At 61.6% G+C, this 27,337-nt stretch overlaps 1 protein-coding gene across 15 annotated transcripts; it reads right to left on the reverse strand.

The window, feature by feature from the left end:
* Window positions 1–494: 494 nt before the first annotated feature.
* Window positions 495–27,301, reverse strand: CIC (capicua transcriptional repressor). 15 transcript variants are annotated; one of them, XM_070557896.1, is made up of 21 exons: window positions 27,169–27,297; window positions 21,179–23,998; window positions 9,439–9,588; window positions 9,121–9,355; window positions 8,911–9,040; window positions 8,632–8,814; window positions 8,385–8,550; window positions 7,193–7,395; window positions 6,871–7,096; window positions 6,330–6,433; window positions 4,843–6,076; window positions 4,564–4,751; window positions 4,074–4,195; window positions 3,805–3,971; window positions 3,409–3,699; window positions 2,987–3,309; window positions 2,481–2,734; window positions 2,227–2,378; window positions 2,017–2,148; window positions 1,587–1,718; window positions 495–1,491 (listed from the first exon to the last, which is right to left on the reverse strand). In XM_070557896.1, the coding sequence occupies exons 2-21, from the start codon at window positions 23,985–23,987 to the stop codon at window positions 1,124–1,126; spliced, it is 7,569 nt and encodes a 2,522-aa protein (XP_070413997.1). In that variant the 5' UTR covers window positions 23,988–23,998; window positions 27,169–27,297; the 3' UTR covers window positions 495–1,123. The 15 variants fall into 15 exon arrangements, with proteins under 15 accessions (XP_070413997.1, XP_070414002.1, XP_070413999.1 ...); XM_070557901.1 differs by lacking the exon at window positions 27,169–27,297 and adding an exon at window positions 26,395–26,528 and having other exon boundaries at window positions 7,193–7,368; XM_070557898.1 differs by lacking the exon at window positions 27,169–27,297 and adding an exon at window positions 26,395–26,522 and having other exon boundaries at window positions 2,227–2,381; window positions 7,193–7,368.
* Between the last annotated feature and the right edge of the window lie 36 nt (window positions 27,302–27,337).

Consider the following 27,337-nt stretch of genomic DNA (forward strand, 5'->3'; position numbering starts at 1 on the left):
CAGGGCGTGGGTATCTGTTTCCCCAGAGGAGCACTGTCTGCTGGCTGTGACGGGTGTAACCCAGGAAAGGCTCCTTCTGGCCTGGCTGCAGTGCTGGTTCAGGCCACATGGGGGCAGCAGGGGTCACTTTGAGGACAGCGCAGTACTCTGGGCAGACTGGCCTCCCCACCTAGTGCCACCTCTGGGCTCAAACCTCTCAGGACCAACTGGAACTTTGGGGGTGAACTGCCCTTCTTACAGCACCACATCTTAGGCCTTCCCCAAGCCCGTGCATGTTAGATGCCTGTGAAAGAGGGCAAATAGGCATCGTGACTCCCAAGCACCAGAGCTGGAGAGAGGCTGTGCCCACATGGTCCCTCTGATGTTGGGAGGGTGTGGTCCTGGATTTGGTCCCCCCATCTCACTGAGGGGAAAGTGTATAGCTCCGTGGCTGTCTGAGGACAGGACTGGCACAACCCACACCCCTTTCCCTTTAGAGCGAGCAGCCACACAGGTGTGTTAAACAGCTTTAATCTCGGTCATTGCGGCTTCTCGGCACAGTAAGAAATATTGCACATGATCAACATGTTTTGTTCTGGGGATGGGGACAAGGGTAGGGGGAATCACCTTCTTAGAAAGTACAACCCAAGTTGGGAGGGCAGAGGGGGTGGGGAGAGAACCCTCCCCATGCCTGTGGCAAAGTGCAGGAGCCCCCACCCCCAAACTAACCTGAGTCCAGCCCCTCTGGGGAAAAAAGGGGTACGTGAACTCCCCCTACTCCACAGGCACCTCCCTGTGGCCCAAGGCCCGCACTACCCTCCGGCTTGCGCCCTCACACGAGCCATTTTGCATAAAGTACAAGTGAAAAGGTCTGAAGGTAACACACTCCAGGTTATGTACAGGGGCTCGGTGGAGGGAGACTGTGCCCCTTCTTCCCCTCAGCTGCCCCCCGTCACAGGGAGGGAGCTGTGGGGGGAGGGGGCAGAGACAAGAGGAGCAGGCCTCATTCCGCCCCAAACTGGAAAGGACGAAATGGCTTTATTGGGGAGGAGGCATCCATCCTGCCCCCCCATTCCTGCCACCTATATACTTGTCCATGTCCTGAGGGGGGTACTGTGGGTCCTGGGATCTTCTCAAGGGCCCCTCACCTGCCTGTGGCAGCTGTGGAGGGGCCAGTGGGTGGGGGAGAAGGCTGGGGGGGCCCCTCCCAGCCAGGCTGTCCGGGCCCCGGCTCTGGGGGTGGAGGCAGTGGTGGGGCAGCTGGGGCCGTGCCAGAGTCCGAGCCAGGTGAGGTGGGGTCAGGGCCCCCAGCAGGGCTGGGAGTGGGGACAGGGGGAGCAGCAGTGCCAGTGGGGGGCGGTCCAGGGAGGGGGGCCTCGGCTCCAGGGGCCTGCTCTGTGGGGGTGGCCGCCTGCATGATCTTCTGGCGCACCTCACGGATCTTCAACTGCAGACAGACCTTGGAGGGGAAGATGTCTGCATAGCGGGCCTGGAAGGCTGCTGTGGCCTGGGCTGGGGACAAAAGGACAGTAGGAGGTGGGGAGGGCAGGGTGAGATGAGCAGCCAGGTCCCCTCCAAGTGCCACCAAGACTCCAAGACCTGCTCACCCGATGGGAAGAAGCCATGGTCCTGGAAGAGCTGCATGACCAGGGCCCGGCGCTGGTCCAGGGTGCGCCGCAGCGACGAGTACGGCACCTTCTCATATTCCAGCTCCCCAAGCACATCCTCGGCTTCTGTACCTGGGAGCAGCACAGGGAGCATGGTCAAGCCTCTTGCAGCAGCCTGCTCCCCTGACACTGACTGACTGATGTCAGCCCTCACTGAATTCTATTTCACAGTGGGGTTCAGAGAGGGGACCCACCCAAGATCATGGGGTAACTTAGATGCCTGTTGGACTCCGTAACTCACCCCTGACCTGCTGTCCCCCCTCAAGGCAACACCCACCCCTCCTCTCCCATCTCTTACCCCATTCCCAGGACTCTACCCCTCTTGCAAATCCTAGGTCCCCCACAGCTCCACCTGCTACCGCGCTGGCACCTGTACGGTCAAAGGTGAAGATGTCCCCCTCGCATTTGGCACTCTTAGGGGTGTTGGGCTCTGAGCTACAGCTGGAGCGTCTCCTCATCTTGCGCTTGGGCGAGGTGGGGTCCTCAGGGGCTGAGTCCAGATCTGGTCAAAGAGAAGCAACTCAGTGGAGGTGGCCCCAGTCTGTCCCCCACCTACCCTGGGTGCCCCGTGCTTGCCTACCGGTGGAGTTCTTCCTCTTCTTGCGATAGGAGCCCAGGATGGCCCGGGGTGAGGTGGCCAGAGACTGCAGGGTGGGCGAAGGCAGCACCTCCTCAGGCCGAAACTCGGGCAGCTCAGCAAAGCGCTCTTCGAAGTCGACCTCCGACAGGACCCTGCTGGAGAGTGGGCAGGGTCACCTCCCCTGCCCCAGCCTGCAGCTGCCCCCTCTCCCACCAACCCCACACACTCCACCACGGCCCCCAGCCCATGCTCACTTGTCCACAGAGTCAAAGGTCTTCTTCAGGGGCGGGGGCCGCACCTTCACCTTCTTGCCAGTAGTAGCCGCCTCCTTGCGCTCGGGAGTGTCCCCGGCTGCCCTCCCACTGCTGCCCTCGCTGCTGCCACTGCTGCTACCAGGGGCTGGGGCTGGAACTGGGGCTGGGCTGGGAGGAGTGGGAGGCTCCCCACGGCTCTCCAGGCCCACCCCAGGGACGCGCCAGTCTGAAGATGAGCTGGGGAATTTGTTGGCCTGGGGTGGGGGTGGCAGGGAGATGGAGAACACTGAGTTCAGAATGGGGCAAAACCCAGAAACACAAAGAGATGGATGCTGACCGCCTGAGATACAGAGCCTTAAAGGCCCAGTCACACAGACTAACAAGGACAGACGAGGCCCCACAGAGCACGGTTCAGACAGGCGTGCAGGGAAGAGAAGGAGAGAAGAGCAGACAGTAGGCTGAGGGCAGAATCAAGCAGCAGCAGGAGCCTCCAGCCAGGCACTCACCGTAGTCTCAGGGCCCTTGGTGCTGGCCCTCTCCTCAGCAGGTGGGGGTGGCGGGGGACTGCTCCGGGCAGTGGGAGCCCAGGTCTCTGGGGGTGGTGGAGGAGCCGGTGTTGTAGGCTGCCCCTCAAGCTCAGACTCGGAGGCAGGAGGCTCACGGGCTGGGCCGGGCTCCAAGGGCTGCCGGGGTGCAGGGCCAGGCCGCCCAGGGGCACCTGCCTCAAAGGAGCCCACGGGAATGCTGGCAATGGCTGCCTTCACTTTCTGGGGGGGCTTTGGGGTGGGCCGCTGGGCCTTGGGGGCCACTAAGCTGTAAGTCATGGAGCCTGCTGATGAGGAGAAGAGCATTTGCTGAGCCAGGCCTGCCTGGAGCCTATCCCCTGGGTCCCCCAACTCACCCGGCCCTGAGATGGCCCGACACCCACCTGTGGCACTAGGGAAAGGGCTGGTGGGGGCCGGGGTGGCAGTGGCAGGGGCTGGTGGGCCCTTGGGCAGGATGGTGGCAGCAGGTGGGGTGGTACTGGTGGCCACAGTGTAGACCAGGCCTGGGGGGGCCTGGGATGGCTGGGCCAGGGGCGCTGAGGAGCTGGGTGCGGGGCTGCCAGGGTAAAACGCCGTGATGACGGGACCTCCGGGGCCTGCGCAGGTGGGAGGCAGCTGGGGGCTGGGCACGGGCGACACGCCCACCTGGCCAGGAGCCAGCAGCGGGGCTTGGCCTGCAGAAAGGGAGACAGAGGGGAGGCAGGGCCCTAAATTAGGGCCTGGGCTGCCTCAGCCCCACCCTGGGTCCCGAGCTCTTCATGCCAGGCTGCCTCTCTCACCTGAAAGCAGGGGCTGCACGAAGGCAGGGCCGCTGGGCCCCAGCGAGGTGAAGCCTAGGGCTACCGAGCTTGTGGGGCCGTACGAGGTGACCGTTCCGGCCTGGCTGGACACAGGGCTGGTGCCCAGGGGCAGCGCATGCCCGCCCGCTGACTGCACATAGGTGATTCTGCCGCAGGGAAAGAAAAGGGAGAGGGGCGAGGTGAGATGAGCAGGCCCTACCCAACCCCTTCCTTGGGCTAGCCTCCAGAGAGGGTTCAATTGCCATTACCTGGTGGAGGAGGGCAGCAGGACCTTCTGAGGCTGAGAGGCGGGTCCAGGGAGCGTGGCCGGGCTGAGGGGCGGCACCAGGCCGCTGGGTGTGCTCACAGGCACTGGAGTCAGCTGGATGATCTGTGGGGAAGGCCACCAGCAGGCTGTGAGCTGGGGACCCAGAGTGGGGCAGGGGAAGACCAAGACCTAGAAGGGTGGGTCTCAGCAAAGACAGGGAACACAAAATTCGAGATAAGAGATAGGAAGGGAGAGACGAGAAAGAAGACACAGCAAGAGATGAGGGTTGCAGAAAAGGAACAAGGTACAGTCACTGAGGGCAGAATCGAGATCCACAGAAAAAGGGAAAGAAAATGGCAAGACAGAGTCCTAGAGACAGATTAAAGAGAGAGAAAAGGAGAAGAGACTGAAGAAAAGACACAGAAACCACAGGACAGAGAGACCACCACTCAGAGGAGATGAATGAGGGGCCACAGCCAGGGTGCCCTCACCTTGCTGGGTGGCTGGGCGCCGTTCTGCACAGGTACTGAGAAGGATGGGCTCACCAGGGGCAGTGGCTGGCCGGCCCCTCCCCCCCGCACTGACATGCTAGGGGCAGCCAGGGGCACTAGTACCTTCCCAGGTAGCAGCTGGGCTGAGCCACCTGGGGGCGGGGCCTGCACAGGAGAAACTGACTGGGCTGCAAGTTAAGAGGCAAGAGAGGAGGAAGTTACAAGGGAGCTGAAAAGGGCTGTCCCCACCTCCTTGTGCTGCCCAGCCAGGGACCTCACCTTTGGGGGGTGGGGCGGAAGGTACGGACTGCAGGATGGGGATGCCAGGAGTGGGTGCAGTGGCGGCCAGGACTTTGCCATTGGTGGAGGTGCCCGGTGGGAGGGTGAAACGGATGCTGGTGGTGGGTGCAGGGCCGCTGGGAGCCGCTGCCTTGGTCCCAGGGGCTGGTGCTGGGGCAGGCGCCACTTGAAGCTGCTGGGGCAGCGTGGGCAGGATGTACTGCACCTGGGTGATTCCCCCAGCCTTGCCCAGGGCACCTGGCTGCAGGATGCCCAACGGCACTGGCCCATTGGGGCCACTCCCAGCACCTGCTCCTGAGCTCGCAGTGGCCCCACTGCCAGGGGCTCCTTGGGCAATGAACTGCACAGCAGGGGGTGCTGGGGTCCCATAACCCGGGGTGCCCACCAGCAGGTTGGTGACAGTAGCAGGTGCCTTCCCCACAGTGCCCAGTAGGGACCCAGCCACCAGATGTGGGGCTGGCGAGGTGGCTGCTGTCGACTTCTTGTCCGAATACACTAAGCTGACACCCAGCGGGGAGCCCCCAGGTGCCCGGGACCCAGTGACCGTCTCAGTCCTGGCACCTGCTGTGTCATTTGGAGACACCTCTGCCCGGCCAGAGGTGGGGAAGGGTTTAGAGGCGATGGGCACAGGAGTGCTGCTGACAGGCCGCACTACGTTGGTGACCATGGTGGCAGCCGGGCGGGACAGGGGCGCTGCTGGGGCCCCATAGGCCAGCGATGGGGCTGGGGCCGAGGGCATGCGGGCTCCACTGCCCTCCCGTTCCTCCTTGTTTGGGGGTAGGACCAGTGTCTGCAGGACACTTCCTCCCCCACTAGGAGGCGCCGCAATAACTGAGGGACCTGGTGGGTCCAGGCCTCCAACGCTTTCAGGTCTCTTGCGTCGGAAGGTAACAGGATCCGTTGAGAGGAACCGTGCAGCCTTGGAAGGTGTCGCTGGGCCCCCAGCCCCAGGGGGTGGGGGCCGTAGTGGGCCTGCTGTGCTGCCCTGACCTGACTCCTGGGCCTTGAAGGTCCCTGAGCCTAGTGAGAAGGAGGTGGCTGCTGAGGCTGAGGAGGAGGCAGGCGAGGATGAGGAGGAAGACGGGGTGGGGCCGTAGCCTTTGCCAAAGGCTGTAGGTGGATCTGGGGGTCCTGGGGGCTCAGGATCCAGCGATGGACGGCAGTGGGTAAAGGAGGAACGGATCACAGGCGAGAACACCTTCCGGCCAAAGCCCTGGGTGGAAGGAGAAAGGAGGCACACCCATGTCAGGAGAGCCTGGATACCCACACCCTGCCATCCCCATCCCACCTGGCAGCCAGGCTAGCTGAAGGCCTCGATTCACGTAGGCTGTGACCCAGTTCCCCATGGGGCAAATAGCTTGCCCTCTCTGGGCCTTAATTTCCCTCTCTGTCAACACACACAAGAGCAGACATTCCCCCTCCCAGGAAAGAGTATGACCAGACAGCGCCAAGTCCCAAGCCCTCACCTTGCTGCCCTCTGGGTCCTCCCCAGAGCTGTCTCCGCTCTCGCTGTCAGTCACCCGCTCCTTACACTTGAGGTCAATGTCAGTGTTGCTGAAGCCATCGTCAGCTGAGGGAGTGAAGGGAACATGATAAGCATAGGGGCTGCGTGCAGGACTTCCCAGGAGGGACAGTCTGGAGGTAGGCTCTGGCGTCAGCTCTGCCCCAAGCTGGCAGTGAGTGTTTCCAGGAAACCTGTTCCTCAGCCCAGGGTCTGGCCACCTGGCCAATGGGGGAGCCTAAGAGCACGCAGATAATAAAACCTAACACTGTGCCCAACAGCCTAGCTGTGCCTGTGTCCTCCCAGTTTCCTGCCTGGCTGGGGGCTTCCTGAGGGCAGGACTGGGTTTACTCAGCAAGGCCTGAACTGAACATGCCTGCAATCATACACAAACATGGAAGGGAAGAAAAAAAAGGGGCCTGAGAGCCTGAGTCAAATCTCTGCCCGCCCCCCAAACCTTAGCCTGCAGCTCCCCAGGCAGGCTTCTGGGCCCTGCAACTGCTCACCAATGACATCATCATCTCCTTCCTCCTCACAGATGACCATGCGTTCCTCGTCACTTGTCATGTCCTCGCTGGCCGCACGCTGGGAACGGGAGGCTCGGGTGGGCAACAGTGGAGGCCGCCCACTGGCCGCCAGGGCACCACCCTCACCAGGTGCTGCAAAAGGGCCTGGAGCCCCATATTGGGTGGAAGGTTTGGGGCCAGAGTAGGACGCAGGGCCAGACACCATCTGCAAAGGAGGTGCAAGGAGAACTCAGCTGGGGCTGTCACCTTCGGGCAGCTCTCCCTGTCCACCTCCCCTGCCCCCATGGCTTGCACCACAGACCTGTGTCAGTTCCTGTAGTGCCTGGCTGTCTACTTCCCCGCCATCCAGACTGTGGACGCCACTGTGGGAGAAGGCTCGGGGCCGGGCCGAGCCAGGTCCCCCGACTGTGTGCAGACGTTCTGCCCCACAGGAGCCGCTCCCCGGAGCCTTGGTGTCTGAGCTCAAGAGTGTCTGGGCTGCAACGGACAAGAGCTCTGAGGACACTGTAGAATGGAAGAGAAGTGCTGCAGACAGGAAGCCTCTCTCCAGCCCCTAGCCTGGCCAAGCCATCTGCAAATCAGTCTAGGTACTGGGCAGAAGCAGGCTGGAATTCCTGGGTCACCTGGCAGAAAAGATACACCACCCACCAGCCCAGCATCTCCTTCCCACTGGTTCCTGCCCTCTAGGGTTGCAAGGAGCCAGCCCATTGCTCCCCCCGGAGGCAGCCCCTCTGAGAGAGTGAGAGAGCCTGGACACAGGGATGTGTGGCACTGGCTAGCTAATAACCACTGGCCTGTCTGAGCCTCAATCCCCTCACCTCAGAGAGAAAGGAACGACCCCACCCTTATGGAGCTGTGGGCCCATACCCACAGCATCACTCCAGAAAAGTGCCTCAGAACGATGCCAGGCACACCAGACACCCTCAGTCAGGAGAAGCAGCCAACGAGGGGCTTCCAACTGTGGCCTTGGGAGCCAGCCAAGCTGGGAGTTAAATTCTGGCTCTGCCATTTACTAGTTTCTTGTGACTTCGAGCAAATGATTTTGCCTTTCTGAGTCTCAGTTTCCTTATCTGGAAAATGGAGCGTGGGTTTGAGCCCTAACAGTTATGCTCCCATTGGTGCCTGGCACGTAGTAAATGCTTAGTAAAAGGCCGATAGTAATGAGAATGCCATTTGGAAATTTTATCTGTCTGGACCTCCCAGGCTCCTTCACAGGAAACAACTGCCAGCTCCTTTGTGCGCCACTCATCAGGCCATGCTGAGGCAGCATCCTACATGCCACAACTAGAAGGACCCACAACTAAAATATACAGCTGTGTACTGGGGGGATTTGGGGAAAAAAAAGACTGGCAACAGTGGTTAGCTCAGGTGCCAACCTTTAAAAAAAAAAAAAAAGAGAGGAACTTCTGGGGCAGGGGGTGAGCAAGCAGGGGGTAGCTGACAGCTCTCAGGGAGGCAGGTGGCAGGGCAGGAGAGCCAAGGGGCTGACTAACCTCCAGGGGCAGCAGCAGTGCCTGTCTCCGACATGCTCCGCTCCCGAGTCTCCTTGTGCCCTCCTGCCAGCCCCAGACTTGTGGGCTTGGCCTCTGAGCTGGACTTCTTCCGGTCCTTGTTGCACCACTTCCAGTCTGGGTGGGCCTTAAAGTGGGCCTCTTTCACCTGGCAGAAGAGGGCAGGAAGACCCTTCATTCATCCACCCCACCAGAGGTACTGGGAGGAGCCAAGAGAAGGAGGCATTACCTGGAACGCCAGGTCATGGTACTTCTGCTTCTCCTTGGGTCCCAGGGCGTACCACCACTCGCCCAGGATCTTGCTAACAGTTCGGTTGTCCTGGTTGGGATGACGCTGGTGGACCAGGGCCCGGTGGCGCTTGCTGAAGATCATGAAGGCATTCATGGGCCGCCGGATGTGGTCCTTCTCCCGCTGTAGTAGACACGGGCCCAAAAATGGGATGGTTAGGACCAGGAGTCAGGCTTGGAGGGCCACAGGGCGAGCTGGGGACAGGTGGGAATGAGGCACCTTGTTGGGGCTGCGTCCATCCTTCTCTGAAGATGAGTCTCGTTCCTTGGGCAGGGCACTGAGGGACTGGGTCCGGCGTTTGCCAGGTGGCAGAGGCAAATGGATCTCAGGAGACATGATGGAGAGGAAGCTGTGGCAGGAGCAGCAGGGACAGTGAGGGCCACGTCTGTGGCCACTGCATCCCCTAGTCCCAAGCCTCAGGGCACTCACGCATCATCATGGTCACTCTCCGTCTCACTGTCCAGCCGGGGCTCTCCTGGAGCGCCAGGGGCCTCATCCTCAGTGGTGGGAGGGGGGCCCTTTCCAGGTTCCACCACGCCCAAAGTGTGGGGGGGTCCGGGCCCTGGGCTCTCAGGGCATGTGGCTCCAGGGGGCCGCCCAGGGTCAGCATTCCCTGTCCCGCCTGGTGGCTGCTCATGAGCAACAGCGGCCGACTCAGCAGGTTCTGGGGGTAGAGAAGCAGCTCAGGGGGCTCTTGGGCCACCTCAATCCCATCCCCATGCCTTCCCACAGCCCTCCACCCCTCACCTTTGCTCTGGTTGGAGGCCACTGGGTGGCTGGCAGGTTGCTGGGCCTCACTTGGTTGCACAGAGGGGTCAGGCTGGCTGGGGGCCAGGAAGGGGACTAAGGAGTGCCACGGGAACACAGCCACAGAGCGAGGTTCCACGTTCGTCCACACTGTAGGAAGGGGCCAGTTGAGCTGTGCAGCAAGAGAGCTTGGCCTTGACCCCCAACTCAACCTCTTTTCCACCCTGGATGAGGTGGCTCCACCCATCCTTTGTACCCTCTTCCCTATTCCCCAGCCTCTTAGGCTTGTGCATGTAACATCACTCAGGATAAACTCCTCCCTGAAAGGTTTCTAGGTTTATAAGAAAAAAAACAGAAGCAAGGAAGGGAAATAGTCCTCAGGCCTCACTCCCTCCCCCACCTCCACCAGCCCTGCCACGAGGGACCAGACCAGAGGAACGACTGGCTCCTGTCACAAACCAGGCCATGTTCGACTGCCATCTCACACTCCCAAGGCCCCAAGACCTGAACAGGCCTTGGGACCCCCCCTCTCCAGTCATGCCACATTCCCAGCACCCATGTTACCATCTGACACGGCCCCTCACCTTGACCTCACACTCCCTTTCTCTTTCCTGAGGCAGATGGCCTGGTCTCCCCTCCCCTCCTCTCTCCATTACCCACAGGGTGTGGGGTCTCAAGTCTCTCTCCCTGCCTCCCTGCTCCTATCACAGACCCCAGGGGACCAGATCTGCCCTTCCCGGATTGGGCACAGGTGGCTCCTTGCATCTTTCCCCTTCACCCCCAAAGAGAATCTACTGGCTATGAAGAGGCCTTCCCCCCTCTACACCCCTGAGCTTATCTTGGGTGCAGAGCCCAGCTCCCCTGCCCAGAAAGAGGAGTGGGGCAAATTCTTCGGAAGAAAAGGCACAGACAATGGGGCACACAACAAAGTTGTTAAAAGTCTCTGCCCAGGGCAAGCAAAAGTGCCAGGTGTTTCCTTGAGGCTATACACAGGAAGGCACTTCCTTCAGCAGGGGGCCGGTCCCAGGGGTCCAACCTTCAGCCTCAGGAGCTAGGTGGTAGGAGGGCAAGCCCTGGGCTGAGATCCACCCCTGCTGGACTCCTGGGGCGGGCTGAGGCTAGGAGTGGGCTTCCCTCTCACTGGTGCCTCCCTGGGGGAAGTGGAACCAGCCGAGGAGGCCCCTGCTAGGGGAAGACGATGAAGGGAGGAGGGAAACGCCCTAACCCTGGTCTCCATCATTCCAGACCTCCCCCGATGCAGATCAATCTGACCTGGGGTGACCCCCTCAAGCCTTCAGAAGCCTGGACTCCCTAGGTGAGACACTGGCCTTGAGACCCGATTCTTTGAAAGGCTGACAAAAGAAAAAGTAGACATCTGGGCAACGGCAGAGGGATAAGGAAGCCAGCACTGGAGGGAACTCCAGATGCTATGATGAACCTGTCCCTTACCCCTGGGGCACTGGGGACACAAAAGCCTGCTCAGCCCTCCAACCCCATACAGCCCCCAGGGACCTGGACCTGTCCCTCTCTTCACAAAGATCTTTCTCATCAGGGCCTCCTCTGATGAGGCCCATCTTCTGCTGGGTGGGGAATAAGGGGCCCAGCAGACAATAGTGGAACAGTCCTTTGGTCCTGCCCCTCTTGAACTCCTCCCCAGTGCACTATCCTCGAGGTTCCCGGGTCTCTCCCCTACCCCTCAGTAAAGCACATCACAAACACTCCAGCCCATCACTCTGTTCTGAGTGCCTCACTCATTTCCCAAGCCCTGTCCTTAGCCCCACTACTCAATCACAGCCCCTTCCCCCTCTATTCCGCACCTAGGACCAGCAGGTCTCAGCTGCTCCTATTCCACTCCATGCTCTGAAGCCAATTACCCTGCACCGCTCACCTCCAATGACAACGGACCTGTTTCACCCCATCACCTTAGTAGCACAGCTGTCTCTTAGCTACTCCCCACTCCTCACTCCCATCACTCCACTGCACTCTCACCTGCCGTCACTTACCACTTGGCCCAAGCGAGCTCTGTAACTTTCCCCGTCATCCCTTCACTCTGCCTCTACCATTCCTGTCCTATACCCCCATCACCGTTACTCCGCACTTAGCACGCCGACACCTTGACCCCTGCAGTCCCACGGCCCAGACGCTACTGACCGAACATGCCGAGGCCACGAGAGGCCGCGCCGGACGCGGGCACCAGGGGCCTGTGGGCTGAGTACATGGTCCGGCGCGGGGGGGCCCGACCAGGGCTCGCGCCTCCTCAGCGGCCGCCGCCGCTCCGCCCGCCGCCGGCTTCTCGGCCGTCGCCGCTCCGGCCCGGGGGGAGCTGGAGGCCGTCGCCGCATGCCCCCCCCCCGCCACCCCCTCTGGCCGCCCCACGCGGGGGGTCTCTGCCGGGCGCGCCTGCGCACAGCACCGCCTGCCTCCCGCCGCCCGGGGGGGCGGGGGAGGTCAGAGCGCGCCGGCCCCGCCCCGCCCCCCGGCGCGCGCGGGGGCCGTCACGGGGCGCGCGGCACGGGGGCCATCGGCGCCGCCCCCTCCCTCTCCCTCCTCCCGCGCGGAGCCCGGCGGGCGGGGCAGGCGGGGCGGGGCGCGGCGCGCGTGCGCGGGGGCGGCCCCCTCCCTTCCCCGCTCGCTGGCTCCCTCGCTCGCTCCCTCCCTCGCAGCTCCGGCGGGTAACGGCTCTGGCCCCGCGCGCCCCGGCTGCCGGCGCCGCCGCCCCGCCTTTCCGGGCCCCGGGCCCGCGGCTCAGCGCCGGGTCGACCTCCGGCCCCGGGCGGACGGACGGACCAGCGTGCGTGGGTCCGTGCGCTCCGAGCGAGCCCCGCGCAGAACCACCGCCGCCTCCCCGCCCCGCCACTACTACGCGCTCCCCTCCCCCCGCCGCGCCTCCCCCCGCCCCTTCCCCGCTTCCCCCGCGGCCTTCCGCGCAAGCCCGGCCCCCCACGCGTGAGCCCATTGGCTGCCGCCGCCGCGCGCGGGTCAGGCCCCGCCGCGCCCGCCCCCATTGGCCGCCCTAAGGGAACGTCAGTCATATGCAAATAAGGGCAGGGCGGGGCGGGCTCCGGTTGGCCCCGAAATGGCCGGGGGCGGGACCATGGGAGGAGGGTGGCAGGGAGGGCGCACTGCAGTAGAGGCACCGAGCCAGAGGGGCGGTTCGGGGCGTCGCGCTGCGGAGGCCCCGGGGTTGTGTGTGGCGGTGTGTGTGTCCAGTCTGCGCGAGGAACACGCTCACGCGCGGCTCGACCCGCTTCCCTCACGCCGGCCAGGGCGCGCACAGCCCCGCAGGGCAGACCAGCTGAGCGGAGGGTTGGGCAAGCCACCCCTGAGCCCTCCAGCCTTCACACCAGCAGTCACACACACACAGCCCCTCCTCATAGACCGACTTTCCTGCCACACCCATCATCATACACACCCCGCGGTCACATGTACCCTTGGTCTTACACTCACATTGTCACACACTAAGTCACACACCTCGAACACCTGCTCACATATATGTACTACCCCACCCTACTCCCTACCCACCATCATATACGCTCGTTCTCACCCACCCTCTTCACATCACCCATTTCATACATGAGCTGTCATACATGTTTAACCAATACAGATCCTCATCACACATCCAACAGCCCACATGAATCATCATACAAACACAACATATCAAACAGGCAGAATTATCTCACACACCTCATCACAGCCACCGTTTGTCCATCACACCCCCCACCCCCATCCCTCCCACACAACCACACACACTCTTCGATCTTCCATACGGCCTTCTTGGCACTCCTGTCCCCGAAACAGGGTAACGCACAGCCATCATACTGACCCCATACACTATATAAATTTACCATGGTGAGCAGTAACCACTTCAGCACCCTGGCCCATCAGGTATACAGAGAGCCATGGCCATTCACGGTCATTCAGCTACCCTGCCTGACCTTCAGCAGCCACCTGTGACCCTCTACCTCACAGAGTAAGGCAGGGGGCCCCAGAGCACCACCATGGGCTGGCCCTACCACTCTAGGCTGGGAGCCACCTCTTCCAGAAAAGGGCCAGGAGGAATAAAGGAAACGAACACTGGGGCTGCTATGTGCTGAGAGGTTGTATGTATTATCCTGTTCATTAAATCATCACAGCCACTAGGGAGGTACACTTTATTATGCCCATTGTTCAGATGAGAAAATGAGTCTCAGAGAAACTGAACAAATTGTGCAAGATCATGCAGCCAGAACATAACAGCCCAGTGCTCCAATTCAAGTGCTCATTCTACTACTGAAAATTTAACCTCAGGGTGGACACAGGCAGAGGCTCCCAAACAGAGGCCCAGGAATATGGTCAGACAATGAGACAGAAAGACTGGTGAACTACAGAAAGGTCAGAGGGCACACACGGAGACACAGGCAAGGGTCTGGGGCCCAGCAGGCAGAGTGACAAAGGCCTTGGATCACCCAAGAGGGGCCCTGGGGCCACACCCAGTAGAGGCAGAGGCCTAGGGCCACATCTGGGCAGGTCAAGGTTGTACAGGCTCAGATGGACCAAGACTGGGCTTCTACACAGGTGGGGTCAGCGACAGGTGCAGACAGACCCTTTTCCCAGCCTGCCTCACTCACTGACAGAGCTGAAGGCATGGAGAGGGGCAAAAACCAGGTAACCTGAGCCCAGAGGGGAAGGGGAGGTCTGCAGCCCTCTGACCTCCAGAGACTGTAGGGCCAGACACTTGGCTGTGAGCCTGGAAGGGCCACCAGCGGGACTATTAGGTGACTGCCCCCTCCTCCCTATGCAGCCCCAGACTCAGACCCTCCATTACCTCACTGCCCCAGGGACTGCAACATGAGGCAGAAATCAAGGCTGAAATCAATGTGGCCCGCTATCTCCCCACCACTGCCCCCTCCTCTCCCCACCGGTGAGTCACCTACTGGCAAAGTTAACCCCTTCCCCACTACAAGGCAGCCCAGGGACAGAGCTCGGAGAAACCCTGTCCTCAGCTTCCGCACTTTCGTTGGGTGAGAAAAAGAGCTCGGCCTGGCACAGCAGGGAAAAAGGGCCCCACACATCTGGGAAGGTTGCACATCTGCTAGAAGACACAGTGCCCACATAGGAGAGATGGAAGAGGCCCCTTACAGGGTAGGGTACAGCCAAGTGGGGGCCCAGCCTGGCAGGGAGGGGCCGGAATCCGGGCGGGAAGGGCCCCCCTGCCCTGGGCACTGGGCCAGCCCTATACTTAGCTTCCATTGTTTGGAGTGAAGGAACCCTGGGTGGGGGTGATTAAGAGGGGAGAAGGAGGAGCAGGTCCTATCCCCAGATGGCTCCATCTCTCCAGCCACCCCAACCCTAACTGGGGCCTCCCTAGTTGGGAAAGGCAGAAGGGGCTCCCCAAACCAGGGCCCCAGCCCCTTCTGAGAGGGGCGCAACGTCATTCTTCGCTCAAGGCAGGTACTCTACAGAAGTATGGTGCAGTCCTCTCTGCACCACCCCATAACCAATTCCACAAAAGGTTTGGCCCTGAACAGCCCCCAAAGTACCAACCCACCCCTGCCTGGGGCAGGGAGCCCAGACAGAGACACCAGCTGCCACCCAGGGTGGCACAGGCTGAGGCCTGCCCAGAGGCCTGGGGCGCACAGCCAGAGATGCTGACAGACTAAGGGACAGGCAGACACGTTTTGAACTCCCGGGCCCGTTTATTGAGCCCGAGAGGCACCGAACCCCCGTCGCCCGCGGGTCCCCGCCTCGGCTCACCACGCCAGTGTCCCCGGCTCCCCTCACCCGCTCTCCACATACACACCCACCCACCCACCCCGGGGCGGCGTCGGCGACCGCCAGGGTTGCCTGGGGAACGAGCCCAGGATTGGGCTGGTGCGGCTCGGGAGGGATGGGGGCCTAAAAATAGCGCCAGGGTGAGTCAGTGTGAGTGGGGCTGGGGTAGGCAAGGGGACCAGGAGGGAAAGAGAGGCAGGCGAGAGGTGTGGGGGAGGGTCCCCAGGGATTGGGAGACGGGCAGGACAGGACCGAGGGCGGGATGTAGGTTTGGGGGTGGGAAGGGGCGGAGGTAAGGGGGGTAGTCTATGGGCAACGGGGCCTAGAGGGCTGGTCCGCGCGAGCTGAGGGAGGCGCCACGGCCCGGGCGGAGGAGGGGGCGCCGCCCTGCGTTCTCCTCCCCTCCCCGCGCTCACGAGATTTTCCACTCGCCGCCTGGCCCCCAGCCAGCCCCCGGCGGGCCCCACAAAGCTGCTTTGTGCTGGGAGGGCGGGAGGGTGCCCGGCCGGCCTAACACCCACGCGGGCCGCGGCGGGGAGCGGGCCAGCTGGCACCGAGGCTGTCTGCGGGGGGGGTCCCCCACTGGGCCCGAGGGCGCGGCCGCGCAGGGGTTAATGGCGCCGGGGCTGGGGAGCAGGTCTCGGCCAATCGGCGTTGGCGGGCGAGACGGCGGCCAATGGGAAGGACGGAAGCCCGCCGCCTGGGCCTACTCCCCGGGGCGCGGGAACCCGCCGCACTAGGTGCCGGCGGGGGCTGGGTGCGGCCCTCTCGGGGTGCCCCTCCGGATCTACAAAGCCTCACTACACCGTTTCCCCGCCGCTTCACAAGAAACAGGCTCAGAGGGGATAGGATTTGCAGTCAAGGTGGCAAGGCTGGGATTTGAACCCAGGTCTGCCTGGCTTCACGATCAGCTTTTCCGCCGAAATAGGGAGACAGGGGTTCCCTGGCCCAGGCCCCCGTGGGGAGCGGGAACAGGGGATGGAGTGCGGGCGGAGGAGGCGGCGCAGCGGGCTAGGGTCCAGCCGCCTGCGGTGCAGCCGCTGCCGCCGGTGGTAATGGGAGCCAGACGCCGTCGCCGCCGCTAATGCGCCTCCCTCCCGGCCACTAATGGAGCCATTAATGCCCCGGCGCCGGGGGCTCGGGGCCGCACCCCGCCTCCCCCGCGCGCGCGCGTGCTGCGCATGCGCGCGCCGACTGCCCCACTACCCGCCGCCGCCAGGAGGCACCCTGACCCCTCGCAGCGCCTGGTGCTGGGGGCTCTTCCACGAAGTCTCTAAGACTCCTGTTACCTCACAAACGCCCCGTCTCTCCTCTCTGCAACTCATCCTCTTCTTCCCAGCTTAAGCCTCCTTCCTCACCAGGGCAGTCTCCAGGGATTTTGACATCCAGATCCAGCCTTTTCTCTCTCCTGCTCTAAGTCCTTTCTTGGCTCTTCACCGCCTGGCATTCAAGCCTGGCCCGGCTGGACCCGTCGTCTTTGGCACCCTTCGCCAAGCCTAGGCTCTAGTGTCAGCTGCAGCCTCAGCTAGCCACTCAGAGGTCATGCACTTTCACCCCTCCTGGCCTTTGCTCCTAGGGCGGCCTCAGCCTGGATGGCCCTTCCCTTTCCTTCACCACCCTGAAATCCACTCCTTCCTCCATGCTTCAGCTCAAATGTCACCTCTAATGAGAAGCCTTCCTGAACCTCCCTCATCACCCCGCATGGAGACACAGGGTCTCCATCCTCTAGCTTCCCCAGACTCTGTGCCTCCCTCTGCTCATCCTTGTCTGTGCCTGCATCCACATCTGCCTTCCCCACCCACTTACCCCAGGACTGCTCTGGCCTGGTGGAGGGATGAGGAAGGACTTCTGGTGGGAGAGATGGGGTTTATTGTTTGAGATAAGACAGAAAGTCTGCTTGGCAGAATCTGGATTTGGGGAGTCAGGAGACCCTCGGGCCCTCTTTGGCCTCATTTTCCCCACCTGCCCAAGCATAGCTGGTAGCTACTGCCTGGTCTCTGAGGTCCTACCCGTTGGGGTGGACTATGTGTGGGACTCAGTTAAATGGAGCTGACACTAACTCCTGAAAGGCTGTGGGAGGTGGAGGGTGAACTGGGTCATGCCCTCTAGCAGGTGGGTGGGCACAGGAGCTGCTTTCCTGCTTCTCCCCCAAAGCCGGATCTCCTAGCTTGGCCCAGACAGCCTCCGCCTTCCTGCCTGTCTTGGGAACAGGTGCTTGGATATAGATGGGTCTGCAGGATGACTCCCAACACCTCTCAGCAGGTTTCAGGGACAACAGTGGGCAGTTAATTTGTCACGGAGCCAGAGGGGGCTCCCAGGCCTGGACAACCTCCCAACACTCCGCAAGAAAGGAGTAGGGGACCTGATGCTTAGCAACTGTTCATTGACTCTAAGGAACAGAGCACCTGATGTGCACAGGGTGGGCGTGGGGGACTAGGATGGGGGCAGTTAAGTCTAAGGAGTGCGAGAAGGAGGGCCAGGGGAGAGGCCAAGGCTGAACCAGCAACACAGGATCCCAAGAGAGGGGGCCAAAACAGAAGGAAGGTCGGATGCAAGTTTAGACAAGGACTAGTATCTAGGAAGGGACAAACCAAGAAAGGTATAGAAAGCCAAACTCAGATAGAGAGTCAGACAGACAGAGGTCCAGAGAGAGACCCAGACAGAGAAAGACACAGGAACCCAAGGGAGAGATAGACATACAGTGACCCAAAGAGAGGCAGACGGGTAGACAGAGGCCCAGGAGAAGGGGCACTGCCTGTCAATACGGGGAAGCCAGGCAGGAGCTGGGAGCTGGAAGAGAGGCTGTGCCAGGAATGGGGCTGAGACATCTGGCCTCCTGGGCTGGGGCTGCAGGCCCCGGGGCGGCTTCCTCTCCTGTGGAGCAGGCGGGAACAGTCAGAGGGAGGTGGCAATGGCAGCTGGCTGGCCCGGCCATGCGCAGAATGTGGAGAATGCCGGCCGCCTGCCCCGGCACGTCCCCCAGCGGAAGCAAATGCCTAGCGGGGGGCAGGAGCAGGCAAGCTGCCCCTGGCCACCCCCTCACACCTGCTGCCCGGAGTGAGGGTCAGGTCCTGGCATGGGCAGACAGAAGGGGACAGGACTCTAGCCTCACTATGACACTGGGCACAGTCTGCCCTATCTGGGCCTCAGAGGGAGAAGGCCCCAAGGTGCCTACCTCCCAAGGGTTTAGGGAGGCCTCTGGGAGAAGAACAAAAGGGCCTGCTGGCTGGGAACCTGAGGGCAGCCTGGATACCTCAGCAGGGGTGTTGTCAGGGAGGCGCTGCTCAGAACCGCCAGGACAGGCACTGGACAAGTTCTGACGACCAGGCGGCCTCCAGCAAGGGGCCTCCCTTCCCTGAACCTCAGTTTTCGCCTTGACAACATGGCTGGTAATCCCCACTTCACAGCATGAAATGGATTCGATGAGGTGACCCCACACCTGAGGTGGGGCACATGATAAATGCTCAATAAAGAGTGGTTACTATTACTGTTATCATCATTATTATTGAGAGTGCTTAAGAGCCTGGGCTCTGGAGCCAGATAGCTTGGGTTCAAATCCTGGCTCTCCCTCTTCCTAGCTGGGTGACCTTGCGCAAGTCACTTAACCTCTTGGGCTGCAGTTTCCCACTCTGTCCACTGGAACTAGTAATGATGCTGACCTCCCAGGACCTCGTGAGGATTCGGTGAATAAATGTTCAGTCAGCACTTAGTGAGCAGTGTGCCAGGCACATGCCTGGGTGGTGCTCAATAAATTATTATTACTGTAACTCCTGTTAGTCAGAGTCCTGTGACCTGGAGATCGGGAGACCTGGTGAAAGGCCTGGTCCTGCCCCTCCCTGGCAAGGTGACCTCAATCAGGACTCTTCTTTTGTCAGGACCTCACTTTTCCTCATCTGGAAAATGGCAGGAACCCCTGCTGGGCCTGCCCCAGTAGGCCTCAGGTCATCTGCGTCAGTGCCATCCCTCCCCACAGGGCAACAGTGAGAGTCACATGAGATGATGCTATGAGGGCAATGTTGGGGGCTGAAGGCATGCGGGGGGGTGGGGGAAAGGGAGATGGTTGGAGTCCTTCTGCTTCCATTTCATCATCTGCCTAAGGACAGAAATCCCTGCTGTGCCCACTTCTGTGGAATTTTGCTCATATCAACTATAGGAACAAATGTAAAAAATGTTGGGGGCAGGGTGAAAACCACAGCTCACAACCTCAGTATATGGGTCCCTCTGCCTGAATCTGGGCTGGGCCTGGGCTCCTTCCTGCACTGGCCTCTACCCCAGCCCAAGGCACAGTGGCTCCTTCCAGATCCACACCCCAGCCTCCTTCCTCCCTGGCCTCCTGACCTCTGGTCCAGGGACTGGAACTCACCCTCCACGGTATAGCCGTGGTTGGATTGGCTCAAGACCTTCCATGGCTCCCTGGTGTCCTCAGGATAAAACTCACAAGTCTCATAAGGGCCCTCTATGCTCTGACCCTTGCTCACCAACACAGCCACACACCCTAACACTTACCCACCATCTAGACCCCTTGACTTCGTACATTCAACTTCCTTCAAATACTTGCTTTCACTTCAAGGCCTTTGCACAAACTGCCTTTACACAAACTCTTCCCTCTGCCTGAAGGTCCTCCTCCTGGCCTTGCCAGGCTCACTTCTGTACACCCTTCAGGTCTCACTTTAGAGGCCCCTGACCCCTTCTCCAGGAAGCCCTCTATGACTTCCCACAGCCTCCTGGGCTTCCCCCAGCCCAGCGTTGATGACTCTGAATAGTCACTGTCTAGGGATAGGTCTGTCTACTCTAGGGACTGTGAGCCCTGTGAAGACAGGGCTGTGTCCTCAGCACCAACAAGCACAGAGCTAGGCTCAGAGGGGGCCTTCAGTCAACATCAGCTTAACGAATAAATAAATAAGAAAAAGACGGTAGGGAAGGGGCTGGTGACAGGTCTGTCACCCACCCTGAGAGTTGCTCCAACAAGGCCCAGCCTGGCCTGGCCCCCTGGCTCTCCAGCACCATCTCAGAAATGCCACTCTCCTTGCCCCTGGCCTTAGTCTTCCTGCCACACTGGCTTTCCTCTCCTCTCCTCTCCATGTTCCTTCCAGCGTTACAGCCTTCCCATCAGCTTCCTAGGATGCTCTTCTGCCCCATGGTTGCTGGTTCCCACTCATCCCTCAACTCTTGGCTTACAGGCCCTGTCTTGAGGGCAGCCAGACTCGAGTCACACCTGGAGGTGTTCTCAGCACACCCCAGCTCCCCTCCATGCACTGACCACACCTGTGAGGTTTACTGGGTGCAGCAGTGAAGATGAAGGCTCTAGTCCTGGTCCCACCAACTCCCAGCAGAATCACCCACTGGAGCCTCAGTTTTCCCACTTGTAACCCAGCACTACAGCTGAGCGGTCATGGGCCAGCCTGCCTGGGCTCCAGAATTTGCTAGCCATGTGCCCCTGAGCAAGTTACTAACCTGGCCTCAGTTTCCTCTAAACGAGCATAATCATAACACTTGCCTGTCACATTGTTGTGAAGACTAAACGAGCTAATATTTGAAAAGGGCTTAGAACAGGGCCCAGTATGCTGTGAGTGCTACATTATGGGGTGGGTAGGAGGGTTTGGCGAGATAACCCACACGTAGCGCTTATTATGGCGATGCCCCTGCCAGTCCTTCAGACACAGGAGCTGTCGTCATGACTGTCATCTCTGTTACCCCATCAGCTCTGTGGCATCCTGGCTCCAAGCCTGTACTCAGGAAAGATTTGCTGACTGATGGGCCCCTCAAGAGTGCACTCCCAACAGGCAGCCTCTGGAAACTCTGCCTCGAGCCTTCAAAGTCCAGTCCCTTGCCTGATGCGTGAATTCCCACTGCAACAGCTGTGCAGAGGAGCCCAGCCTCCCCTTGAAACCCTCTTGAGGTAAGGAGCTCACCTCTCCTGAGAGCCAGTTCACAAGAGGCCCTGTGCAAAATGAGCGCTCACTGTGCCCATCCCCCCGACACCTCTTACCTGTGCCAGGCCGACCCATGATGACTTCCTTCTTGGGGGCAGGATGGCTGGTGTAGCTGCTGGGCACCAGGACGGGCAACAGGGCAGCAGGTGAGGGGTGGAAGGCCACTGGCTGGAAGGGTGAAGAAGCCAGGCCGAAGGTGGGCATCGGCTGAGCCACAGCAGTTGGCGCAGCTGGAGGCACAGTGATGGGCACTGGGGCTGGCAGAGGAGGGGGCAGGCCAGGCTTCCCACTGGCTACCCCGGTGGGTACCGAGGTCTCTCGGCAGCCCCGCCCAGGTCCTGCAGCCCTGGCCTCTCCGGCAGTGCCCACCTCCCCAGGGAATTTGGAGGGTAGCGGCACATCAGGGTTGCGGACAATGACAGGAGAGTCCCGCTGCACAGCAGGCACCCTGCGCACAGAGGGCCCAGGATCCGAGGTCAGGCCAGCAGGTGGGGGCAACAGCAGCAACGGTGAGGGCTGGCGGGAGCGGGAGAAGGGCACAGCAGGTGACACAGCCCGGAAGCCAGCCGGTGTGGACGGTGTAGGTGTGTGGGACACCGAGTCCACACCAGAGTCTAGGCTGTCACTCTTGGGGAAGTCTGCAGCAGCTCCTCCGCCCCCTGTGCCAGGGGCCCCCAATGTCCCTGGGTGGGGCAGGAGCTCTGTCTTCCGCCGCCCAGGGCTGATGGGCACGGTAAAGGTCAGGTTGGTCTGGAAGGTGGGCAGGATGCCAGAGGAATGGCGCTCTCGGGGGGCAGGTGGCGGCGGGTGGGGGCCCAGGTCTGGTGGCGTCAGCACGCCTCCCTTAGGGGTGCTGGCGCTCAGGTGGCGACTGCGTACAGCAGTGCGTTGGATGACCGGTGAAGCATTGATGGGGCTGAAGTTGGCAGGGCGGAAGCCGAAGAGCGGCGAGGGTGAGGGTGATGGGGCGGGAGAGAAGGGCGACTGTGTGGAGACAGGAGAGAAGGAAGGAGTGCCCGAGCGTGAACTGCCCAAGGACACCAGCATCACAGCCGCCTCACACTCATCGAACTCAAAGCGGGACAGATCAGCAGGGGCCACCAGGCGTGGGCGTGAGTCTCCACGGGCAGCCACGCTGCTGGCCTCGCTGTCTCGCGAAGTTTCATCACCCCAGTCAAACTCGGTGCTGCCCTCACGGGCTGCCACGCCGGCAGGTCGCCCAGCCCCACCTGGGCCACTGTCCGCCAGGCCCTCCATCTCCTTGGTTCGCATGGACAGGTGGCGCGAGCAGTAGCCCCGCCGCTGTGACTCCTTCATACAGCCATCGCGTGAGCACAGCCGTCGCCACTGCTTGCCGTTGAATTTCTTGCGGATTCCGTTGGGTGTGCAGACCACATCGCCCTTCTTATACTTCTGCTGGGCGGCTGTCAGTGGCGTGCGGGCCCGGGCGGCCGGCGCAGCCCCCTTCTCCAGAGAGGCCACACTGCTGCTACGACTCCCGCCCTGACTCCCCTCCTGGCAGGGTGAGGGCTGCTCACCAGGGCGGCCTGGGCCTGCGAAGGCTGGGGACTTTGGTGGCGGTGACAAGAGCTGGGGTGGGGGCAGTGGGAGCAGGGCTGGGGTGCCCAGGGCTGGCGGGTGCTTCTCCTCGCCCTCTTCACAAGCTCCCAGGTTGCCACCAAAGCTGATCTTGGAGACCTCAGCATCCTCAGGCTGCTTGGGGTCCAGGGCAGCAGGGCAGGGTGGCAGGGTGGCCCCAGGCTCAGCCTGCTCCTCCTCAGGGCCTTTGGAGGGCTTCCTGGGCAAGGCCTCAGGTTCCCAGGGGGGCCGCAATAGGCGCAGGCTGGAGCGGGCTACCCATACAGCCTCCTCGGACTCACGGTGTGGCGGCTGTGGGGGCTGTGGTAGGGTGGCTGGTGGACCCAGCTGGGAGCTGGGGCCAGGGCTGAGGCGGACCTTGTAGGCAGCTGGCTTGGTGGTCACCTCCACCACCACACCCTCACGGTAGGCAGCCATGCCAGGCTCCACACAGGTACAGACGGCTGTGCCCACCATCAGTGCGCCCGGTGGTGGCGTGGCATCCAAAACTACATCCACGCCACCGCCAGGTGCCCCCTCATAGAAAGTCAGGGCCCGGTCCCCAGGGAACTGCACACCCAGGTCCTGGCTTCGGCGCACCTGGCGCACCACGGCTGGCAGGAACAGGCCATCCCCACGCCGAGCCAGCACCCGCTGGGACCGCAGTTGCCGCAGATCATAGCCACCACTGGTGCCACCTGGGGGCCAGGGGCCTGGCCCACAAGCTTCAGCTGGCTCATCCTCCAGGTCAGCTGAGTGCTCGCTGGCTGTGTCAGTGGAGGAGGAGCGGGTGGAGGTGGGTGGCCGTGGAGGCACACCCAGGGCACCAGCCTCCTCGGGGGTCCGCGCCCGCTCTTCAGGGGCCCCAGCGGCCCCACCGCTGCCACTGCCACCTGCATGCTCCTCCACGTACTTCTTCTTGGGCGCTCGAGACTTGAACGTGGCTGTCTTTCGGCTGAGTGAGGGTTCCCAGCGGCCTGCCTCTCCCTCTACCTTGGGGTCCTCGGCTGGGCCTGGGGCTGGGTCGTCGGGGTGCAGCTCCGGGGGCAGCCCCTCTGCCCCGGGGCCTCGCTCAGCTTCCTCCTCCTCACCCTCCTCAGCCTCTTCTGGGCTTGGCTGCTGCTGCTGCTGCTGCTGCTGCTGCTGTGCCTCGTCGTCCTCCTCCTCTGGCTTGTTGCCCTCCCCAGCCCCTCGCCGCCTCAGGGCCTTGGCCCTGGTGGCTGGTGGGGACTTGCCGCCGCTGCCAGGACCTGGGAGGCCAGTGCACGCCTTCCTCATTGGCTTCATCTTCTGTCTACCTGCAGGGTAGGAGAGCAGACAGGGATCATCGGGGGCAACTTAGGAAACCCTCCAGACCCAGCATCCCCCAAGACTTCCCACTTGCTAAGGCTACCATCTCAACTCCGTCATCCCTGAGGCCTCCTTCCTGGCTGTCCCCATCTCATGTGGGCCCCTGGCCAGCACCCAGACACAGACTGGCACCCACATTCCCGGAGCTATACACTCTGGCTCCTTGGGGACACTCACATACATCTGCTCCCTCTGCAGAGGACACAGCAGGCACACGCACACACTTTGACTGCCCCGGGGGGTGTGAGAAGCAGCAACAGTTCACACCTATGGAACACTCACTTTGTGCCAAGACCAGGGCCTAACTCATTTTATCCTTACAACAGCCCTAAGAGGCAGGTGCTACTATCAGCCCCACTTTACAGGAGAAGAAACCAAGGCACAAAGGGATCAAGCAACTTGTTCAAATTCACCCAGGTAGGAAATGGCAGAGCTAGGGCCTGAACCCAGGCAACCGGGCTCTAGAGTCTGAACTCCTAACCATTTCAGTGTGCCGCCTGTCACATGATCCAGAGGGCATGCTTCCTTGCACTGTCACCGTCCAGAGAGCACACGCAGTCATACACACACATGCACAGGCACACATGCACAGAAAGGGAGGTGCCTGGGCTGTGATGTGAGCCTCTCTCCACCTCCCCTCACCCCTCTGGGCAGCCTGGCATGGCCAGGCATTGTGGGAAGGAGTGGACAGCTGAAAGTCCCAAGGGACAGCTGCCCACTCTGCTCTGCACCTCGGGCCTGCCAGGTATAGCCATCTCCCCAGATCCTGGCAAGGAGCAGGCAGGGGCATGTCTGGGGCAAGAGCTCATACCCAGTGCTGCCACGGGGCCGTGCATGAGCACACGGACGCGCACACACACACACACCAGCACACACACGTCATCACACAGTGGGAGACAGAGCTACACCCCAGGGTTCCGCTGTCCCACTGGATGAGAGCCTGCCCCTCCCCCCACAGCACCCAGCGTGATACCCGCAAACCCAGCCCCCACTTCTGGCCTGCATGCATCCCCGCCCTGGCTGGGCTGGCTCTGGCAGGGTGGCTGAGCCAGCTGGGCCCCCCTCGCCCCCAAATATGCCCTCCAACTCCAGGTGGGGGTAAGTGGGAGAAGGTCAAAGAAAGCAGGACAGCCCAGCAGGCCAACCTCACCCACTTCCTGAACAGTCATTACTGCCCGCCCCCTTTCAAGCTGCCCTGAGAAAAGAAAAGGGAAAAAACTTTACTCTGAAGTGACTAAGAGAACCTGAGAGGCCAAAAGGGAGCCTTTGGGAGGGTTTGGGGGCCCAGGACCATAAGCCAAACACAATCGGAGGCTCCCCCGACTCAGTCTTTAGGCTCCCACGGGACCCCTGACCTTATGCTCTCCTACTTGGGGCCTGCTGCTCCTGTGGACCCTGCAGTCCCAGGCGGCCTCTTCTCTGAGCCAATCCTGGGGTCCTCATAGGCAGAGCCTGGAGGACCCGGGGGTTTTTCACACTGGGGCAGGCATCCAAGTGCCCAGGAGTTGGGCTGCTACAACCACCTTCTCCCCACTGACCGGCTGGGCCACCATCCTGGGGACTGAGATCTGGCCTCAGTCCTGCCCAAACACAAACCTTTGCATACCCCACCCAGGGCCTACAACCACACTGCCTGGCACCCCTGCACCCTGCTGCCTGGCTCAGCCTCTTCACCCCAGCAGCCAAGCCTCTTTCTTTCCCCTGGGGCCTACTCTCTTCCTGTCCACTCCACTCTGGAGAACTCCCACCAAAGGCCCTGTGGGCCCTCACCTCCCTCAGAATCTGAGCAGTAACTCCTGAAGCCTAGGCCAGCCCAGGCCCTGGCTCTTCAGGGTCTCATGCCCTCTGCTCTCATCAGCCCTCCTGGTACCAGCTTCTCTGCCACTTTGTCTCCCATACTGTCACCACTTCTCTCTCTACCTCTGTCCTCACCGACCCTAGGCCCCCCTCCTCAGTCACCCCTTCCTTGTCACCCTCATCTATCTCTGTCACCTCTTCCTCCCAGTTACTCTCCTGTCAGCCATCTCTGGACCTGTCACCCTCTCTCCCCATCACCTCTCCTTGTCACCCCCTCCAACTCTGTCCCCTCCCTCTCCCTGTCACCCTGATCTAGTCCTGTCACCCCTCCATTCCTGTTACACATTCTCTGCCCACCACCCCCTCCTCGTCACCTATTTTTTGTCACCCCTCCTCCAAACCACTTCTTCCACTCTGTCCCCCCTTCCCACCATCCCACCCACCCCTTTCCCTCTTTCCCCCCTCCCCGTCCCTGCCACCTGTCCCCTCTCGGCCCCCAGCACCCCAAATCCCCCCTGCCCGTGTCAACCCTGGCCCCGCCCCTCACCTCGGGCTTGGCGGGGTTTCGGGGCGGGGGGCCGTGGCCCCGGCTCGGTCCGGTCCGGTCCCTCCCCGCCCCCCCTCCGGCTCTCCCTCTCGATTCTCCCTTTTTTTTTTACTCCAACACACAAAATGGTGAATGGACCTGCAACAGCTGGAGCAGCCAGCCAATCACCGGCCACAACCCCGCTGACCGGCGCCGTCCTAGGCCAATAGATATTCGCAGCCTGGTCGGCTCCGCCTCCCGACGACGAGCGACGCTCGCCACAACCAATCGTGCCCACCCGGCAGCGCTAGGGGGAGGGGCCAAAGTCGAAGACCGGCCTCCCTCTGGGACCGACATCAACCTGAGCCTACGACCGTCTGATCTGCCTACAACAAGTGATAGACACCAGCGTTGCCCAATTGCAGGCCGTCTTAGTGCCGAATGACAAATACAGTACCCAGTCGCCTTGCACTCTAGGCCGGAACCCAGCCTCTGTGAGGGACAGTAGCCAATGAAATGCAAGAAGGAGGGGCTGAGGGACGGATTGTCCAATGATCAGGCTTAGAAGGCGTGGCCTCAGCGTTTGTTGACCGGCTAGTCGCAGTTCCTGCTGGGAAGGCTAGTCTTTTTACGTCTCTGGCCCATAGTCGACGGTACAAGGCAGACTACAACTCCCATGTGACAGAGTGGCTGGAGCACCAAAGAACCCGGGCGAGGAGAAAAAGTCGAAAAAGGCAGTTCCTCGTGAGCCTCACTGGACACCCGGAGGGTCTTAGACCTAGGGCCCCGACTCACCCGGATTCCCGGCTGTGGCGTCGCCAGTGGCTCCTCTCAGTGGCGGCGGCAGCGGCACGAGGGGGAGGTGCGAGGAGCAGCCAACCGCCACTCGTGAGCCCCGCAGCCAATCAGCAGCGGCCGGGGCGGCGCAATGACCTCACCGGGTTCTACTCTCTTACCCCTCCCC

Source organism: Equus przewalskii, chromosome 9 (assembly GCF_037783145.1).
Source record: "Equus przewalskii isolate Varuska chromosome 9, EquPr2, whole genome shotgun sequence".
In the NCBI taxonomy this organism is placed as follows: Eukaryota; Metazoa; Chordata; class Mammalia; order Perissodactyla; family Equidae; genus Equus; species Equus przewalskii.

Excerpts from the sequence above, each read along its gene's own strand:
- CIC (XM_070557902.1), bottom strand. The coding sequence starts at position 23,987 with ATGAAGCCAATGAGGAAGGCGTGCACTGGCCTCCCAGGTCCTGGCAGC. Across the intron at positions 9,356-9,438 it reads GGCCTCCAACCAGAGCAAAG|AACCTGCTGAGTCGGCCGCT; the intron begins GTGAGGGGTGGA and ends CTCTACCCCCAG. Across the intron at positions 1,492-1,586 it reads CCATGGCTTCTTCCCATCGG|CCCAGGCCACAGCAGCCTTC; the intron begins GTGAGCAGGTCT and ends TTTTGTCCCCAG.